At 58.0% G+C, this 15,341-nt stretch overlaps 1 protein-coding gene across 2 annotated transcripts; it reads right to left on the bottom strand.

The window, feature by feature from the left end:
• Positions 1-520: 520 nt before the first annotated feature.
• On the bottom strand, positions 521-2,876 carry LOC102434268 (DNA-binding protein inhibitor ID-2). 2 transcript variants are annotated; one of them, XM_006106319.3, is made up of 3 exons: positions 2,405-2,875; positions 2,007-2,068; positions 521-1,282 (listed from the first exon to the last, which is right to left on the bottom strand). In XM_006106319.3, exons 1-2 carry the CDS (start codon positions 2,750-2,752, stop codon positions 2,012-2,014), a joined length of 405 nt encoding a protein of 134 aa, XP_006106381.2. In that variant the 5' UTR covers positions 2,753-2,875; the 3' UTR covers positions 521-1,282; positions 2,007-2,011. The 2 variants fall into 2 exon arrangements, with proteins under 2 accessions (XP_006106381.2, XP_023602932.1); XM_023747164.1 differs by lacking the exon at positions 521-1,282 and adding an exon at positions 1,289-1,668 and having other exon boundaries at positions 2,405-2,876.
• Positions 2,877-15,341: the final 12,465 nt, after the last annotated feature.

The following is a 15,341-nucleotide window of genomic DNA, read 5'->3' as shown; positions in this document are numbered from 1 at the left end:
TACTCCCATGGACTCTTTAGTAAATACTCCAGAATCACCTGTGTCATAGATAGCTCAATCCCCAATCTCATTAAATTCAAAAACTACCTTCAACTCTTCACCAACTAACACATATAAAACTAGTAAAAACTCCATTAATAAACCAACAACAAACGACCCGTAAGAATTAAGCGGTTCTCAATCTTCCTAATGCCGCGACCCTTTAATACAGTTCCTCATGTTGTGGTGACCCCCAATTTCATTGTTACAAATTGAACATGATGAAAGCATAGTGATTCATCACAAAAACAATATGTAATTATATATGTGTTTTCTGATGGTCTTAGGCGACCCCTGTGAAAGGGTCGTTCGACCCCCAAAGGGATTGCGACCCACAGGTTGAGAACCGCTGCATAAGATTCTCAGCACACCAACTCCAAGGCTGAGGACGGTGGGAGGGGGACGGAGAGGGTTACATCAAATGGAGGAAGAGCCAGAGAGAGGAAGAGCCAGCTCTGAAAAACCACCCAGAATCCAGGGGTTGACTCCAGACATGGTTTATTATCATCGTTACACAGCCTACATACACGTGAGCTTGCATGGATTCGGGTTCAGTTATAACATAGCAGAATAAAAATCATAGCACTGGTCCCCTGAAATAAAGCAGGCAATCACCATTCAATAAACACACTCGATTTATTTTCTTTGTATAAAAGGGTTAAGTGTACAACTAAACTTTTATAAAAAGTTTAGCGTGAACGAGTACATCATTACACGTAGCCTGCAGAAATGGGCATCTCTGCCGCTGTACAAGCAAACTCGTGAACGAGTTCGCCAGGCTCCACTCAATATATATATATGTATGTATATACTTATGTATAAATATATACACAGCATTCAGTAGGCTTGTGTCAAAAAGGTAAATTTCTGACCAAAAGACTTCCATTTAAGTAACTGAATACTGGATCCTTCTGGTAGTCACGCTCCACCTTTGAGAAAAAAGGCAAAGTCTGCTGAAATTGGGCAACTCCTTGTGATTTTAAAGTGTTCGCTCCCCATGGAGGGAGAGTATACGAAGAAACCTTCCGACTTCAGAAAGGGCATTGAAAAGTCTTTTTCATAAATAACGCTCTCACAGGCCAGGCCAGACACACACCCTGGGGCAGAGGGCTGATCCCCCCCAAGTCTTGCCTCCACGGCTTAAAAAGGCCCATTCAACGCGCTGTCCTCCTCGCGAGAGGCTGAAAAATAAGTTCCTGTGGATTTGTTGTTGTGCAAAGCGAAGGGGAGAAGTCCTGGCCACCTGCAAAAGATGGCAGAGGAAGGCGGGTTAGCAGAAGGCCGCCCGGGGCAGAGGCCGCCCCTGGCGCCAGGAGGAAGCCGCCGTTTGAACATTTAACCAAACACTGGGGATTGGGCAAACCCTGGCGTCCAGATGCGGCCCCGACAGCGCAAATTAAACATTGAAACAGCAGAGGCTCCGGGGACAAGTCCCGCCGCAATCGCCTATTGGGATCTCCAGCGGCCGCTCGCAGGCGCCTGTCTGCTTCTTGTAACAATTATTTGATTGGAAACAGCCCTTGTGAACAGATAGGGAAGTCGGATCCCACATCACAGGGCTGGCTGCCGGCGCCGGGCAGCGAGGCTGCCGGGCCGATCCCACAGGCCCGGGTTCGGGAAGGAGGATCCCTGCGGAATTTGTGGCGATAAGATTAATTACACGGAGGTTAGTACCTCGTAGCACCGGGGCCGCCCAGGAGGCCGCCTGGGCATTCCACTCCGGGCAGACGCCACACACACACGCTCCCCGACCGCCTTCAGAGGAAGTCATTTTAATTTTAATTTTAATTTTTTTTTTAAGGAAAATGTCCTGTGATCTTGAGTCACCAGCACTAGCAGCTTCCTACCTACATCGAAGTACACATTCACATTTTTCTTACAGACACACAAGTACGTCGCACATACGCGTGAAAAAAAAACACTCCAAGAGGCAGTTGAACCCGCGGGAGCCACAAGCTAACACTCACCATAATCAGCCACAGAGCGCCTTGCTGTCATTTGACATGAACTCGGAAGGGAATTCAGAAGCCTGTGAGAGAAAGGGGACGAAAGGCACGGCGTTAGACAATCGAAGGAGTCTCTCTCTCTCTCTCTCTCTCTAAAGTAGTTCCTAGAACAGCAAGTTCCCTTAAACACGTTTATGCTATAATCCAGATCAAAGACAGATGCATTAACATGTCAGAACTTAACGGCGATTGCACACACGGCTCAATCGACAGCGCATTTGTAAGAAAATAAAGTTAATTAGCTCATCTCTAAGTCACCGACTCCAGCCGCTGGCCAGCGGGTCTGCCCGCGGCAGCCCAGGCGATCGCCCGCGTGCGCGGCGGCGGCGGCGAGCGGGGGCGCCGGGGGACAGCCCTACCTGCAGGGACAGGATGCTGATGTCCGTGTTCAGCGTGGTCAGCGGCGTCCGGGACGCCTGGCTCTGCCCGGGCCGCGGGTGGTGCAGGCTGACGATGGTGGGGTGCGAGTCCAGGGCGATCTGCAGGTCCAGGATGTAGTCGATGACGTGCTGCAGGATTTCCATCTTGCTCACCTTCTTGTTCTGGGGGATGCTGGGCACCAGCTCCTTGAGCTTGGAGTAGCAATCGTTCATGTTGTACAGCAGGCTCATCGGGTCGTCCACCGGCGTCTTGCTGCGGGAGATGCCCAGGCTGTGGTCCGAGAGGCTGTTTTTCCTAACGGACCTCACGGGACTGAAGGCTTTCATGCTGATCGCGGGGGAGGAAGGAGAGACCGGGAGGGAGCGGGCTGCCCTGGAGCTCAGGCCGCCGCCGCCTGCCAAGGTGCCAGCGCTCGGCACCCGGATCCGCTCAGAATGAAGCTGCGAGCGCGGCGGGGCGGCTTTTATCTGCCTTCGCCGGGGCTCCGCGGTCCAGCTTCCCTGCGTCCCCATTGGTGGGAGGCGTCACGTCCATCAGGCCGAGCGGGCGCCTCCATTGGCGAGCCAGCGCGCGGGGCGAGGGCTCGGTTCTTCCGCGTTTGCAGCCAATCCGTGCGGAGTGGGCGGGGCGGGCGCGAGCCCAGCTGGGGTGGTAAATAGAGTACAGTAGGCGCCGGGCGGGAGGGCTGGGGAGGGGGAGAGGGAAGGAGGGGAGAGGAGGGGAGCAGCGAGGGACGGTGGGGGAGGGGGCCCCCCAGGAATCTAAATGCGCATCTTAATTCTAATTCCCACGGCGAGGCAGGACCCTGGCCCCTGGGGTGTGCCCGGCGCCTCGGAGTCCCCCGCAGCCCTGGGCTCCCTGCGCCCGGGGCAAGTCCTGCGCAGCAGAGGGGGAGACGCAGCTCACTGCGATCCAGGATGGTCCTTCAGAGAGACAGCATTTCTGCACAAAGGGAAAACGCACCTAAGTTTGCCACGGACAAGGGGCATCTGTAGAGTGAGTTTCCGCTCTTCGGACAAGGAAAAGCTGTGGGAAAAATAAACACCCCGAGGGCACTCAGCTGGCTTTGGTGCGGGATCCTGCACCCGAGCGATGCGGGAGGCGTTCCTGCAGACTCGGTGAAAGGCGTGTGCCTGCAGACTGGAAACCGTGCTGATCTCGGGAGCTCTGAGAAGGAGGCGGCTCCCGGGGGCCTTTTCTAGAACTGGGCAGAACTATTATAATGACCCTCGTAATCGGAAATCATTAGGATAATCTGCATATTGAAGCTGTATTTACATACACCGCCCTTGAGGCTGCGGGTCTGTTGTGCCCTGCAGCGTAGGTGGCAGAGGAATGTAATTAATTATGCACAAAGAGTGATTTCTGGTGTCACATTCCAGAACCTACAGTATTTTTAAAGCTGTGTGACAGGTAGGTGGCTCTAGCCAATGGCCGTCATCTTCACATTGTAGTTTTTAAAAATTCTGTCCTGTGTGAGGCTTGGAATCTTTCAACACTAGTACCGAATGCAGCTTCAGGGTTTTGTTTCGTTTTTTCCTTTTTTTTTTCCCTCTCCTGTAAATCTTTAAAAACTCCTTCATGTGGTCTAAATCTTTAAAAAGTGTGCGGCTCTTTACTAACATACTTTTCAGTTAATGCACTCATAGTTCCAGCTTAACCAACGACCACGGTAAATCAGTTGTGTGTTTTGAAAATCAGACTTCTCCAGAATACAATCAACTGGAAAACCGAGAGCACATCCTATTTCTAAGAACCTTGTTTATTTTTTTGGTCTTGATCGCCACCTCCTTTGCATTTAAACAGAAGAAGGGGGCAGGACTGGAGAAAGAGCAAAGCTTCATACGGAGGGAGCTATTTTTTCCTCCCATTAATAATTAATTCCTGGGCTGGTAGGCCGGCCAAGGGCCTGCCCCTGGCCTTCTCTTCGGGGAGGCCGAGTGGGTGGTGCTGAGGGGGTGCACTTTCAGAAAACGCAGCCGCTTCCTTCTGCAGGATGGATGAAGGCGGCTGGTTTCCCGACCCGCCGAGGAATCTGCGGAGGGCCGGGCCCTGCGAAGGCCGCCTGCATCCCGGCTCCCGGCGGCTTTGCATGAACAATCTCTCCTCCGGGATGACGCCTGGAAACGATCGAACCCCCGAGCCCCCCGCCGCAGCTCCAGCCTTTTGAGGGACTCTGTGCGCATGTGTTTCTGTCACATACGTGCCACAGTGGAACAGATTTTGTTTTGACACTATTTTGGTGCCTGATGATGTGATACTTGGACTATTTTACAAGAATAGCCAACGTCAACAAACATCTTTGGGATCCTCACATCATTACTTGTGGTTCTTGGACATGGCAGCTCTGGGGCACTGACGCATTCCTAGCTTTTCCCAAGGACACCGTGTGTCTGCGGACCTCCGGGCCAGCCTCCTTCTCCCCCCAACAGCGCGGCTCCGGCTGCGCGGATGCGAGAGCCGGGCCTGTGCCTTCACACACCGGCGGTGGCTTAAGGCAGGGCCTTCTCCCGGGATCGTGCTTGTACCCCGAGGTAGTAAAATTGCTAAATATGGGGACAGCTTTCTGGTTGTGTCTTTCTCTAGTTGCCATGTCCGAGTCCAGCCAGCCTGACTGTGTTAAACCGACCCCGTGGGCACGCTGCCTGGTTCTACACTCAGTTACGATCCTTTGCGGGGTTCCGCGGCTGTGTGAGTTAGTGATTTAAGTCGACCCGGGCTTCGGGTGGGTCTGTCTCGAAAGCCCCATGCGGAATAAACTCAAAAATCACGTTTCGTGGGGGAAGGGTGAGAAAAAGCCGGGAGAGGGAGGAGAAAGACCTCGTCTTCTGGCCGCAGGAGGAGATGTGGCTGGGAAGGTGCCAAAGCCAAAGAGTTCGCTGTATTTGTTTGCAGCCGAGGTCTTGGGGCGGGGCTGGCGGGGCTGGGCGGATGGGCCGAAGGTGGCTGTCCTGGGGGGTGGCGGGATGTATTTATTGCTTTGGGTCCTGGAGGGCATGGCGGACACGGGGCTCCTAAAAATGCCTTCTCAGGACACCCTCCCACTCCCCCGCCCGGCCTTCCTCCTGGCAGTCCTTGGAGGTTGCACTGAAGACACCAGACTTCCCCAGAACGGCACCCTTCCCCGGCCCGGGGGAGGCGGGGGCGGGAGGATGTGCCCCCACCTGCTGGCCGGGACCAGCCCGCGCCCTCCTGGCCGCTCCAAAGCACAGAGGCGTCCGAGCCCTTTCTAAGCTGCCTTTCCGCTGAGCGCATCAGAGGCTCCCAGGGCAGAAGGCGATGCAGCCGCCTCCGCCCGGCCTCCGGGGGCGGGGGAGGGAGGCGTTGGACGGAGAGAGGCCCCAGCCCAGGGCCAGATGCCGGCACTCCCGGCCGCTCGTGCCCTCCGGGGCTCCCCGCAGCCAGAGCGTTGGCGCGAGGACTGGTCCCGGTCCGGCGAGGCGTCCCGGTGGGGCTGTCCTCCGCTGGCCCGAGGGGGCGGAGGCACGTCCCGGGCCTGTTATCTGCCGGAGCTGAGCGTGTTGTGGTTTCGAGGAAACAGCATCTGGATTACACGAGGACGCGAGCTCTCGCTTTCCGTGTTTATTTAACTCCTTGGCAGGCGGGAGCCCTGGCCCTGGAGCCAGATAAGCGGATCTGGACCGAGAGCAGCCTCAGATGGGGGCACCGAGGGGAGAGAAAGGGGGCGAAGCCACCGAAAGCAAACGGGGTGCTTACTTCCCCCCTCGGGGTGCTTCTGAAGACCCGCCTGGCCCTCCCTGCGTCTGGGCGCACACAGCTCACTGCACCCACAGAGCCTCAGCCACCTCCCGGGCTTAGCAGTCCTGCTCCCCGGTCCGGCCCGGTTCCGTCCCGGATTCCCCGGGTCCTGCCCGCCCGGAGCTGCACGAGCACCGGGAAGCTGAGCTGGATGCGGCCGCTCAGCCTGGTCTCGGGGAGACGGCCTTCAGCTCCCCGCGCGCAGGCGGCTGGTTAGACCGCGGCCAACGCTCGGTTACAGACGCTGTCAAGCGCCCGTCCTGGCCGCTTCGGGCTCCCACCAAGGGCTTTCCTGGGACTGGTGTTCCGGCCGCCAACAGAAGAAGAACATTAACTCGAGCGAGAGATAACGTCTTGGAAAACAATCCTGGCCGCCTGCGAGCTGGCGGGCGCGGGCTGGCGTCGCTGAGTCTGCACCACCCGGGTGGGTGCGGCTGGGGTCTGCCCCCCACGGGGTGCCCCGGTCACGGGAAGGGGGGAACCCCAGCTGCAGACACCCCCACCCACCCGCCTGCCCCCAGACCCCCGAGGCTGACCATGGCCCTGTGGGAATCTGCAGCCACAAGGGGCCGGCTGTCCAGAGTCAGGCTGCCGCCTCATGTTCTAACGCAGCCCCGAAAGCAAAACCCCAGGCCTGGCTTTGAGTCCCTAACAAGAAACACATTGTGCTGTTTGGCCCAAACCCCGTTTGCGCCTCGGCCTTGCGGATGCTGGGAGCCAAATCCATGACTTCAGTGGGGAGGAGCCCTCCCGCCCCATACCATGTGTGCGCCCCCTCCCCCCTCCCAGGCTACCCTGTGCGCCCCACTGCGCGTCCCACACCCAGATCAGGGGCTAGGGCAGGGGGGTGGGGCGCTCCGTGGACACTCCGTGGACACGTGTCCTGTGCCCCTCCAAGCCCTCTCAGGTGGGCTGGGGAGAGACTTTTGTTTTTAAAATCGTTTGACACCCTTGCCCTGCGGGTGTGGCTCAGTAGCTGAGCGTCCACCTATGAACCAGGAGGTCAGGGTTCCATTCCCGGTCAGGGCGCATGCCCAGGTTGTGGGCTCCATCCCTTGTCCGGGGGAGTGCAGAAGGAGTCCGATCCATGATTCTCTCTCATCATTGATGTTTCTGTCTCTCCCGCTCCTTTCTTCTCTGAAATCCATACAAATATATATTAAAAGCAAGTAAAACAGTTTGATACCCTCCGCTTTCCCCTACCAGTGGTCGGCAAACTGCGGCTCAGCAAACTGCGGCTCGCGAGCCACATGTGGCTCTTTGGCCCCTTGAGTGTGGCTCTTCCACAAAATACCAACTTCTGCGCATGGGCCACGAAGTTTCAATCACACTGTACATGCGCGCCCGCACGTGGTATTTTGTGGTATTTTGTGGAAGAGCCACACTCAAGGGGCCAAAGAGCCGCATGTGGCTCGTGAGCCGCAGTTTGCCGACCACGGCCCTACCCCATTCTTCCAGGCTTTTCTCTCCCGGATTCTGCCCCCTCATACACGCACGCACACGCACATGCACGCACACACATGCACACTATTCCCAGACCCCGCCTTCCCAGTTAGAGAGAAGTCCCTGAGGGTCCTGCAGCCCCAGCCACACGCCTGTCACATGTCACTGCTGCTACCCTGTCTGCAGGGAGAGGGTGGGAGGCAGTCCCTGGGCGCCTGTGGTCAGCTCTGGGGGGCAGGGGGCGCCTGTGGTCAGCTCTGTGGAGGGGTGGGGGGCTCCTGTGGTCGCTCTGGGGGGTGCTGCTGACCCTGTGAAGCCAGGGACCTGCTCCCTGCCTGGGCTGACCATCTGCGGGCCCGGGAGGAAAGGCCGTGTGAATGGTCATGCCCTTTCTTTCAAAAGCGCCTGTTTTTCCCAGAGTCTGTGCGAGGGACACAGAAACATTCCATTTCCAGGAAAAAAGAGCAGCGCTGTGGCCCTCTTGCAGGAGGTTAAACATTCACACTGGGTGAGAATAGCTCACCAGGCAGGCCCCTCCAGGTTAGGCCCGGCAGGAGCTGTCCGTCTCAGGGAGGGGGAGAGCTGTCCTTCTCAGAGACGGAGAGGGAGGCCCAGGTGAGTGCCAGGTCCCTCTGGGCCCACGCGCCCCTGGGACGGGGCAGCCTGTGCGACCTTCACCCCTGGTGGGGGGGTGATGACTTTTTATTTTGAAACCTGCCCGGGCCTGCAGGCTGGACTGCCAGAGCCAGGAACTCTCAAAACACCGTGTTCTCACCTTCCTCCAAGTTCACATCGAGTGACTGAGCTCGGCCTTTATTAACAGAAGGTCAACGGAGATCAGAGGACTTTGTGGACCTTAGTGAATATGAGAATCTCTCTTTCTCTCTCTCTCTCTGTCTCTCTCCCTCTCCCTCTCCCTCTTCCTCTGTCTCCTCTTCCTCTCTGGCGCGAGCTGGATTCCGGGAGATGTGCTCCCCTGTGCCCACGGGGCTGCTGGCTGTGTGGGAGTTGCACGTGGACAACTGGACGTTGATTAGCTTGGACACTGAACTAAACCGACTGCCACGTGGAGCGGATGCTCTGGTCACCAGCCTGTGCATGGGACCAGCTGCCCCTTTTCCAGGCCTGGCCTCTCGCAGTAAACGCGGCTTTCACTAAAAAGAAAAGAAAAGAGGAGCCCTCCCCACACAGGGCCCTGGCCCTCCGGACGCTCTGACTCAGGGACAGCCTCCTGCGGCCATGCTGACGCGCTGGTGCAGGGACCCGCCACACTGAGACGCTCCGGTGCACGGCTGTCCCTTCAGTGCGCCTGCCATGGCCGGGCTGCCCACCGGGGACCGTGGGCCATCTTGGGACCCTTGAGGACCCAGGCATTTGTTTTCAGAAAATTCAAACATCCAAAGCCAGTTGATTATATTTACCCCCATTTTCCCTTTTCCTTCCTGCCATTCTAGCACTTTATTTGATGAATTTTTCTGTTTCAAGAGCATCCTTTATTTTATTTATTTTATATATATATATATATATATATATATATATATATATATATATATATATATATTGATTTCAGAGAGGAAGGGAGAGGGAAAGAGAGAAGCATCAGTGATGAGAGAGTCATGGATCGGCTGCCTCCTGCACACCCCACACTGGGGATCGAGCCCACAACCTGGGCCTGTGCCCTTGACTGGGAATCGAACCCTGACCTCCTGGTCCATAGGTTGATGCTCAACCACAGAGCCACGCTGGCCGGGCTCAAGTGTATCCTTTAGACCAGCGGTTCTCAACCTGTGGGTCGAGACCCCTTTGGCGGTCGAATGACCCTTTCACAGGGGTCGCCTAAGACCATCCTGCATATCAGATATTTACATGACGATTCATAACAGTAGTAACGTTACAATTATGAAGTAGCAACGAAAATAATGTTATGGTTGGGTCACAACATGAGGAACTGCATTTAAAGGGCCACAAGGTTGAGAACCACTGCTCTAGACTTTCCTTTAGGATAGGTGGGCTGTTGGCAAGTCCTCTTGGCTCCTGCCTCTGAGGGAGTCTTGTGTCCCCTTGGTTCCTGCAGCTACCTTTGCTGGGTCTGGAATTCTGGGTTGGCCCTTCCTTTCCTTCAGCACGTGAGGCATGTGCCGTTTCCTCTGGCCACGCGGCTTCCGAGGAGAAGCCAGCGGTCCTTCCAGCTGCGTGTCCCTCCGGATGAGCGGCCCCTTCTTTTTGGCTTCCTTGACCTTCAGTTTCCGGAACTTTGCCCTGGAGGTACTGGGGCTCGGATTTCTTTGTCTTTTTCCAGTTTCAGGTTCTCTCAGTTTCTTGACTCCCCAATGCTGTTCGGGTCTTTTGCCAAATTTGCAAAAATTTCAGCCATTATTTCTCCAAATATTTTTTCAGCCCCACTCTCTCGTTCCTTTCATCCCAGGACCCTGGTGGCGAGGAATGCTAGACCTTTTGTGAGAGTCTCACAGAAAACACTCTTTTTTTTAACGTTTACTTTCTGTTGTTCAGATTGGGTCATTCCTGTTGTCCTATCTTCAGGTTCACCGGTTCTCTCCTCTGTCGTCTCCATTTGCCTGTTGAGCCCGTCCAGTGAGTTTTTATTGGCTATTGTGTTTCCGGTCTGAAATCTCCATTTGCCTTTTCCTTGCGTCTTCTTTTTCTCCGCTGAGATTTCCTGTTGCTGTTTGATCGCGTTCGTAATTGCTCATGGAAAGACTGCTTTGACAGCTGCTATAAAACCCTTATCCGTCAACTCCAACACTTTATGTCAGCTCCGCGTTGGCAGCTGCCGGGCGTCCTTTCTCGCCCAGGTTGAGCGCTTCCTGGCTCTTGCTGGGCATGACAAGGGGTTTTTACAGAGACCTGGGCTGCCGAGCGCTCAGTGAGGAGAATCTGGGTCTCATCTGGATCTTCTATCAGAGCCGGCCTCTGATGACACCCTGCTGAGACGGGACAGGTGGCTCCTTACCCTCCCCACGTGGCCGTCACAGATGCTGGGGGGCGGGGAGTGTCCTGGCTTCTCACCCAGCCCTCCCTGAGACCACCAGTGGGGGAGGGAGGCAGTGCCACTGGTGAGGGCAGAGATCCAGGACCCCCTGGGGCAGTGATCGGCAAACTGCGGCTTGGCAAACCTCGGCTCGAGAGCCACATGTGGCTCTTTGGCCCCTTGAGTGTGGCTCTTCCACAAAATACCGGCTCTTTCACAAAATACTGACTTCTGTACATGGGCCACGAAGTTTCAATCGCACTGTACGTGCGCACCCGCACGTGGTATTTTATGGAAGAGCCACACTCAAGGGGCCAAAGAGCCGCAGGTGGCTCTCAAGCCACAGTTTGCCGACCACGGCCCTGGGGTCTCCCCAATGCTGTTGAAGGGGCTCACCCCCCAGTGAATGCCTCTGCTCCCCTCTCTGCCTTCTCTGAGATCATCTTACCTTAGAGGGCGGCTGAGACGAGGGGCCTCCTGACAGCCGGGGGAGGGGCTCCTGGGCAGTCCTGGGGTCATTCAGAAGCTCCGAGCCCCCAGCATCTCAGAGGAGTGGATGTGTGGCTGGAGCCTGCCCTGCAAACAAGACCTGGCAGGTGACTCCTGCGGCCACGTGACCGTTTCCTCGGGCCACGGAGGTTCTGACTCTGAGGGCGTGGGAGGAACCCCAGGAATGAGCCACTCACACGTGACCCACGTTCCTTTTAAAAACGTGATTATTTATCATCAGAAGGAGTGAGTTCGTTCCCTTTCGAATGGGAGCCCCATAGCGGAGACACCAGGGGAAAATTCTGAAACCACAGGTCTCAGCGCTCCGTGGTTGGAGGGGGATGGAGGTCAGCTTTGCGTGTTGGCTGAGTCCTGGGTCTTTAGTCCCGGGCGTCGTCCTGGCTTCGTCTCAGCCCCCCCTCCGCGGGGAAAGGTCAGGTCAGTACAAGTGGGCGACGTGTCCGGTAAGAGCCGTGGTGGTGCCGTCGTCTGTGGAGTCTCGGCGACTCTTCCGTCCGCGTCACCCTCCGTCCCTCCGAGGGGCAGGCCGTGGCCTGGCGTCTGCTGGTTGTTTTGTTTTGTTTGGCGTCTGCTGGTTTGATGACCACCCCAGGTGGCCATTTCTCTGGGAGCCTGACTCAGCATGACTCGGCAAGCTGCCGTGTGAGGGGAGCCAGGGTATTTTGCCACACAACCAACATATGGTGAACATTCACACTGTTTAGCAGAATCATTGTCAATGAAACACACCAGGAAAAAAAATCCTGGATTTGCTCACAGCCAAACCGGGGAGACCCAAGTAAGGGTGCAGAGGGCACGTGGACAAGGCCACCCTCTCTCTGGGGCCAGGGGAGGGCTGCTGGGGGGGGAGGATGGGGGTGGCACGCGAATGAGGGCGCAATGACACAGCTTCCAGGTGGAGGGGCTGCAGCCACCTGTCCTCCTGGGATGAGAACTGAAACAGCCAACCAAGAAGGTGGCAGCTCCAGCGGGTGGATGGGATCGCTACACAGCTGCGTCAGCTTTATTTATTGGGGGAAGGTGCAGTTAATCCCAAAATTCTAAGCTTCTTTTAAAAAAAAATGTATTTGGTTGATTCAGAGAGGAAGGGAGAGGGAGATAGAAACATCAGTGATGGGAGAGAATCATGGATCGGCCACCTCCCGCACGCCCCACACTGGGGATCGAGCCGCAACCTGGTCATGTGCCCTGACCGGGAATCGAACCGTGACCTCCTGGTTCATAGGTTGATGCTCAACCGCTGAGCCACGCCGGCCGCCTAAGCTGCGTTTAAGAAGCAGGACACACAGCTGTTGACAGAGGACGGCAGCACGCTGCCGCCAGGTGGGGGGAGTGCCGGAGCCCGCGGGGGCCTGTGCACCGCCCCGAGAGCTTGCACTCCGACTCCGTCCGAGTTTCCGGGGTCGCTGTGTTCGGCCTCCGGTTACGGAGCAGCCTCTTTGAAGCAGCCGGTCTGGCCCCGGGTCCCGGGTGGTTTCTCGGATTCGGGGATCACGTGACAACGCCTGTGCGGGTCCCTCACCGGTGAGAGCTGACGCCGCAGCTTGTCCTGCTCCCGGAGTTGGCTGTGAGGCCATCGGGGGCAGCTGGAAGCGGCAGAGGGGCTATTTTTTTGTTTGGTTTGATGTCTGGCCTTTGTGCCGAGTGTGTGAAGGTCTGGGAAGAAGGACGAGCCTGAGCCTCGCAGGTGGAGGGGTTGCAGGTGGTCGGCGCCCCGAAGGCGCAGTCTCGGGCTCAGGGTTCCTCCCATTGAGGGGTGAGGGGGCCCTCAGTTCACTCTGCTGCCAACCTGTTCGGTTCTCAGCACCTCACACCGGGGATGTCCTCCTACAATAAGCCCCGAGTCAGGGCCTCCTTCCCCTCTGCCCCCCTGTACCCCAGGACGATGGGGAACGGGGCCCCTGCACGAAGGCACGAGGCAGCCACGCTGGGCGCCGGCTCCCGTGAGCACGTACGGGTGGGTTTTGACCGCCGGGACCGGCACCAGGTGTTGTCTGACCTGCAGGGGTCGAGAGAAAAGCAGTGGTTGCTTTTTAAAAACCCCGATACTCCTGGTCTGAGTCCCATCCTGCTGTCGAACCTGTGACCGAGAGCGGCCTCTGGTTTTTGCCCAGTTCTCTGGCAAAGGGGACCCACTCTCCTGTCCGCCCAGCACCGCGCTGAGAGATGACCAGAGTGGGCCCAGCCCCCGCTCCCCGAGAACTCACAGACAAGGCCACGCGGGGACAGACACGCGGGCCCCTCCCACCTCCCTCCGCCCCAACATAGGAGGCTCATGAGTGAAGGACCCGTGACCAGTCCACGGGGTCCTTGACGTCACAGGAAACCAGGAGACCTGGACGCAGAGCCCCTTCTCTGGAAGGAAGACGGTGGCACGTTCTCAGTGATTGTCGGACACACACCTCCTGCCTCTAGAAGGCTCTGCCCTGGGCTCTGCAGAGTCAGTGTGGACCCCGGGCTGCTGGCTGTGCGGGGCCTTCAGGCAGTCGGAGGGCCTGGGGGAGACCACGTGGCCACTCTGGACTGTGGTTCTCGAAACTCGGAGGGAGAGGGAAGTGCATGGGCAGCTGGGATCTGACGGCTCCAATCACTGAGTCTACGATGGGAGCGGGTAGGGTCAGCCTGTGATCATGCTCATGACTCACACATTTCCCCAGCCAGGCAGCCCCGGGGCGGCCCGGGCAGGGCAGGGCAGGGCCGGGCAGGGCAGCACCGGGCTGGGCAGGGCAGGGCAGGGCAGCACCGGGCAGGGCAGCAGGTGCAGGGGCTGCCAGGTGACCCGGCTTCTGCAGAACATCTTTCTGGACCCAAAGGGGCTGCCCTTCTGGAAATCCTCATCTGAATGTTAGCGCTCCCATCCCAAAGCGGGGAAACTCGTCGCTTTTCTCGTCGGAGGCCGAGCCGTGAAGAGTCTATTCCCGGGGAGCACGCCCACGCTGCCCCCACACTTCCCCTCGGCGCTCATGGCAGCGGCATGTCCGGAGTGAGTCTGATTGGTCGGGAAGGTGGGAGCCGGCCCAGGAGGGACGTGCCGCTGACAGTGGCCCTGAAGTGGAGACTCACGGTCAGCTTCGCTCTCGCCTATACACTGCGCTGCCCGCGCCTCGGGCTCCTGGGCCATCAGGACGGCGCGGGTCCCCTCGGGCTCCTCCACCCTCCAAGCGTGGGCTTCCCTCCCGCTGAGTGGGATCTTTTAGGGAAGGATGGAGGGATCGCGGCGACTCAACTGGGGAGAGGTCAGGGGTGATGGGGGAGTGCTGGCGGGTGCTCAGGGTTACAGGAGGGGTCAGCCTGCCGCTCATCGCTCTCGCTTCTCTGCACAAACCACCCAGCCTCACCCCACAAAGGAGGTGTGGCGGGAGCAGTGCCTGATGGGACAGGTCAGCCCATGTCAATCTTCCTCCTGGACGGACAGGAATTCAGGACAAGAGGTGGGGAGGGGGCCTGGGTGGGGGCACTGAAGAGCCCCGGTGCTGCTCCCACCGGCGGGATCTCAGGCCAGGCCGCACCCTGAGCCTGGGGAGTGGGGAGCTGGTCCCGGGGCCGCGAGGCCCTCCCAGGTGCACACCTGGTGTTTGGTGGGGATTGGGAAGCAGGTGGGTCTCACGGAGAGCCCCGGGGTCTGCATGGAGGGCTCCCTGAGGCGGTGGAGGAGGAGAAACAGGTCAGGGAAGCTGCGTGGACAGGAAGGAGGGCGCGGCAGGACACTCCACCAGCCCCAGCCCGTGTTCTGATGAAGACACCGAGGCTCAGAGTGGACCTCAGAGACACAGCAGGTGTGCTGTGCGTTTCTAATGCTTTCTTGCTGCGAGGTGAGCAGGCTTCCACCACCCACAGAAGCCGAGGGTGGACCCTTTCATCCCCCTGGTTCTGTAATTTCTGTCTAAACCTTTCCATCCGGCCCTGCAGGCAGCAGTTGGGTCTCTTTCAGGGTCGGGGAGGGAAACCCTTCCTCGGAGTCTGTCCCCGTCTGTTCGGCGTCAGCAGGCACTTGTGGGCTGGGCGGAGAGCCGGGCTCCTGGCTCACAGGGCTCACTCGTGGTTCTGGAAGCACAGCCAGCACAGTGGCTGCTGCGGGGTCCCCAGAGAGCACCCCAGGAGAGCAGACGGGGCCTCGGGTGCATCTCCGGCAGCGCAGGTCCCCGCGAACCCGCGACCCCGTGTGGTGTGGTGAGGCCTCAGGACTGCGTGCCTTCGCTTTCCCCCCAGCACAC

The sequence above is a fragment of the Myotis lucifugus genome, unplaced genomic scaffold (assembly GCF_000147115.1).
Source record: "Myotis lucifugus unplaced genomic scaffold, Myoluc2.0 scaffold_803, whole genome shotgun sequence".
Classification (NCBI taxonomy): domain Eukaryota; kingdom Metazoa; phylum Chordata; class Mammalia; order Chiroptera; family Vespertilionidae; genus Myotis; species Myotis lucifugus.
This window is presented reverse-complemented; position numbering and strand designations above follow the sequence as displayed.

Coding starts and splice junctions, on each gene's coding strand:
- LOC102434268 (XM_023747164.1), bottom strand. CDS start 2,752: ATGAAAGCCTTCAGTCCCGTGAGGTCCGTTAGGAAAAACAGCCTCTCG. Junction 2,069..2,404: donor TCAGCATCCTGTCCCTGCAG/GTAGGGCTGTCC, acceptor TTTCTCTCACAG/GCTTCTGAATTCCCTTCCGA.